Source organism: Sminthopsis crassicaudata, chromosome 3 (genome assembly GCF_048593235.1).
Source record: "Sminthopsis crassicaudata isolate SCR6 chromosome 3, ASM4859323v1, whole genome shotgun sequence".
Classification (NCBI taxonomy): Eukaryota; Metazoa; Chordata; class Mammalia; order Dasyuromorphia; family Dasyuridae; genus Sminthopsis; species Sminthopsis crassicaudata.
Genome location: NC_133619.1, coordinates 38,772,862 through 38,777,211, shown reverse-complemented (window position 1 = coordinate 38,777,211; position 4,350 = coordinate 38,772,862). Strand labels below are relative to the sequence as shown.

Genomic DNA, 4,350 nt, shown 5'->3' with positions numbered 1-4,350 from the left:
GCTGGCAATTTAAAGTAGAATCCGGATAAAGATAGGGAGGGAGATAGAAAGAAAAAGAAATAAAAAGCCCAGCTGTGATAAGCGGCACGGTTTACAACTGGTCCTCTCGGGTCTCTCCTCTCTAGGAGGGGAAAGAGGAGAAAGTTTATGGAATTCCTAACAAAAGAAACAAACCACTTGTTTCCCTCAGACAATAGCAGGGCCAGAGACACCCTCCCTCCCCCCCCCCCAACACACATCAGCACTTTCAACGTCCAGTTTGCAATTATTCTGACACAGAGAGACACCATTTGTCCCTCTAAATATACTTCAACTTCCCAAAGACCAGTGCACCGTGAACTAGGCTCAAACAAAACAAACACAACCCCACACAGCCCGCCCAGCTTCTGCCTTTGGGCCCATCACCTCCGGCCGGTTTTCCGGAATAGACAATGTTCCCTTCCAGGCTGCCTCAGATCCTACACACATACCCACAGTGTGAGGCTACTGGTGAGACAGAAAGGCAGAGGAAGCCCGTCGGTCTGCTCGTTTTTTGCAACAAGTGTTCTAAATCAGTAGAAGCTCTCTTGTCCTCCCCCCCCCCCCACCTCCCATCACCCATCCTGAGCTTAAAGATGGAGACCTGGTTTTACAAAGATCCTGCTTTACCTAAAAATCGACACCCTGAAAGGTGATCCAGAGTCCCTGTTCAATTAGCTAAGCTCCGAATTCCCTAATTTACCGGCTGTTTGGCATTTGCAGACCAGGCAGTGGACACCTCGAACCTATTTTGTATTTTTTTTTTTTTTTTTTTTTTGCTAAGGCCATTCTAGCAGCCTGGCATTTTAGTTCCCCCAGGCACTTCCAAACAACGCCATTGTCTTCTCCAAAGAAATCCAAGACGCAAATGGAATTTCAGTGTCCATATTTCAAAAATTTATTATCTCAAACTGTGCATAATGGAATAAAAACTTAAGTTGAAAATGTACCTGTTATAAGGACGGGATTAGTTCAAATATATGTACATGGACCCTCGGCAGACTGGTTGAAAGAAACACAGGGTCAGCCGAGTTTTTAAAATACAACTACCAAAAATGAGGGAGGAAAAAAAAAAACCGTAAATATCACAATAAATTTACAGAAATATTACAAACCATAAGAAAATATCTCAAACACAGTAATTTCAGGTCGCTCTCGCCGTTTTTTTTTTTTTTTTTTAATTTGTGTTCAAATTGAAACAGAATGAAAAGTTTGGTGGAAATAAATGCTATTATAAATTACCAGCCGTGGCAGCCTGTATGGAGGGGCCAGCTTTTGCTTTTTTTTCTCTTAACAATTAAAAAGAAAAAAAAAAAAAAGTACAACCTAGATGTTTGCCCTTTCATAAAAAACCACGGAAGTGATTTTTTTTTGCAAGTATCCTCACCATTTTTTTTCTCCTTTTGTACGATTTCTAAACAATTAAAATGTCCAAATTGAAATTAATTCCCTCCCCTCTCGTTTGCAACTGCCCCAAATCCCAGTTGCAGTGATCGGAAATTCTGCAAGAAGATTCTTTTTGAAAAATATTGGCAAATTTTCAGATTAGAAACAATGGACATTTTGATTGCCATGTTTATCTCGATAAATACTGTACAAAAGTTGCTTGCAAATATTAAAACATTTTTTTCGTCGTCACTTGGAGACTAGCTCTAAATATTATGGGTAAAGACTTTTGCAAACTTTCTGCAAAGCTCCTACCGTCCACGCTAGAACTTTTTAAAAAGTTTTGTGTAATTTTCTTCCCTTCAGAGATTTACACAAGCCCCCTTTTTGTCTCCCCCTCCCCCAAGTTCTCTGTACAAAAATAGTCCCCCCCAAAAAGAAGTCCGGAATCTCTCAATAAAAGTTTTCTTCTCGATGTTGCGGTGATTGTTGTTCTGTCGTGTGTGGTGTGTGTGTGTGTGTGTGTGTGTGTGTGTGTGTGTATGTGTGTGTGTCTGATTGTGTGTCTTAAGTTCTTCTTTGCAGTTGTCATTGCTGTAGATGGTGGGGAATTCCCCCCCCTCCCATCCCGTGGTGCGGTGGGCCCCTTTCTCTATGCCATACAAGTCTCTTTGTCTTTTTTTTCCTTTTCCTTAAAAAAAAAAAAAATTGTTCCTGCCCCGTGGGGCTCCGGGGCTCACATGTGCGACAGGGGCAGCGTGCCGTTGATGGCCGTGCCCGGCACCGGCGCGCCCTGATAGTGCTGGGACATGTGAAGTCTGCTGGGCGCCGCGGGCTCGGGCACCTCGGCGCCGGGCAGGTACATGCTGATCATGTCCCGCAGGTCCCCGGCCTGGCAGGGCGCCCTGGAGTGCGACGACGAGGTGACCACGGGGGGGCTGGAGCTGGCCTCCGACTTGACCACGGAGCCCATGGAGCCCAGGGCCATGGCGCCGCCGCCGCCTCCGCCGGCTCCGCCGCCGGGGGCGGCCTGCTGCGAGTACGCCATGCTGCTGTAGGTGGGCGAGCCGTTCATGTAAGTCTGCGAGCTCGTCATGGAGTTGTACTGCAGGGCGCTCACGTCGTAGCGGTGCATGGGCTGCATCTGGGCCGCCGCGGCCGCGGCCGCAGCCGCCGCCGCCGCGTTGTGCGCGTTGAGCCCCGGGTGCTGCGGGTAGCCCAGCTGCTCCTGCATCATGCCGTAGCCGCCGTTGCTCCAGCCGTTCATGTGCGCGTAGCTGTCCATGCGCTGGTTCACGCCGCCGCCCAGGCCGCCGGCCCCGACGCCGACGCCGCCGCCCATGCTGTTGCCGCCGGGAGCCAGCAGGCCGCCGGGCAACGTGTATTTGTCCTTCTTGAGCAGCGTCTTGGTTTTCCGGCGCGGCCGGTACTTGTAGTCCGGGTGCTCCTTCATGTGCAGGGCGCGCAGCCGCTTGGCCTCGTCGATGAAGGGCCGCTTCTCGGCCTCCGACAGCAGCTTCCACTCGGCGCCCAGCCGCTTACTGATCTCCGAGTTGTGCATCTTGGGGTTCTCCTGGGCCATCTTGCGCCGCTGCCCGCGGGACCACACCATAAAAGCGTTCATGGGCCGCTTGACGCGGTCCGGGCTGTTCTTCTGGTTCGTGCCGCCCGCCGACGTGGAGTTGGGACCGCCGCCGCCGCCGCCGCCTCCGCCGCCGCCGCCACCGCCCCCCGAAGTTTGCTGCGGGCCGGGAGGCTTGAGATCGGTCTCCAGCATGTTGTACATCGCGCCGCTCCCTCGATCGCGCGCTCCGAGGGCCCCCGACCTCCCCGGGCCGGCCTCGGGCGTCCCGGACGGGCCGGCGAGACTTTTCGGGGGGCCCGAGGGCGGGGGGAGGGGAGGAGGGGAGGAGAAGGGTGGGGGGGTCGGGAGTGCGCGCCTCCAACAAAATAAGACGAGGAGCGATTAAAGACGCAGAGCCAAGAAGACGAACTGGAAGCAGGATCAGGAAGAAAAAAACTCCACTGGCTGCTGCTGCCGCAGCCGCCGCTACCGCCGCCGCCGCCGCCGCTGCCGCTGCCGCCGCCGCCGCCGCTGCCGCCGCCGCTGCCGCCGCCGCCGCCGCTGCTGTTATTATTGTTATTATTATTTGGGTGAAACGCTCCTTTGAGCCCGGGGCTCAAAACTTCTCTCTCTCTCTCCCCCTTTCTCGCTCTCCTTCTCTTCTTGCTTGTTCTCTCTCCTCGGAGTCTTAAAGAGGCAGCAAACTACTTTCCCCCCTTTTGCAAACACTCTCTTCTCCGCCTTGACAACTCCTGAGACTTTTTTGAACAAGTTAATAGACAACCATCCATGTGATGGGGGCTGTCAGGGAATAAATGGGTTTCCCCGGACCAATCAGAGAGCTCGGGCTCCTCCACACAGGACAAGCCTCTCCGGCTGGTTTTGCATGAAAGGGGGCGGGGCTTGCCGCGCCGCGGAACCTTCCGCGGCCCTGGGGGAGGGGGAGGCGGATCCCACCGCCAGCCAGCCAGCCACTAAGAAACCTTTGTATCCCTCTCGCTGCAACAGGTCACACCACACGCCTTTTCGGAGGAAGAGGGTAAACAGTATTGTGGCTGCCTTGGGCTTTTCCCCCTTCAAACTTGGTATTGATTTTGGGGAGTTGAGGGTGAAGGAGATTGAGGAGTTAAGAGATGGGAGTGGGGGGGACACTTAATGCAAGTCTCCCATCAGTATTTCACAAAAGGGTCATAGAGATTTGGCGTACCCATTCTTGTTCTTTCTCCTCTGGTTGACCCTTTCAAGAGAATTAGCTGCTAGGCCCACCAGACTACAGGTTCCCCTCTTCCATCATCCCCCTCCCCCTCCAAGATCCAATTTGTCCCTTTAGCTTGCTTTCTCTCTGTCTTTGTCATCTCACTGTGATTTCTGAAAAGGAGCTG

At 52.8% G+C, this 4,350-nt stretch overlaps 1 protein-coding gene across 1 annotated transcript; it reads right to left on the bottom strand.

Annotated features, from left to right (window-relative positions):
• Positions 1 to 892: 892 nt before the first annotated feature.
• On the bottom strand, positions 893 to 3,320 carry SOX2 (SRY-box transcription factor 2). Its single transcript, XM_074298280.1, has one exon. The coding sequence runs from the start codon at positions 3,188 to 3,190 to the stop codon at positions 2,141 to 2,143; it is 1,050 nt and encodes a 349-aa protein (XP_074154381.1). The 5' UTR covers positions 3,191 to 3,320; the 3' UTR covers positions 893 to 2,140.
• Between the last annotated feature and the right edge of the window lie 1,030 nt (positions 3,321 to 4,350).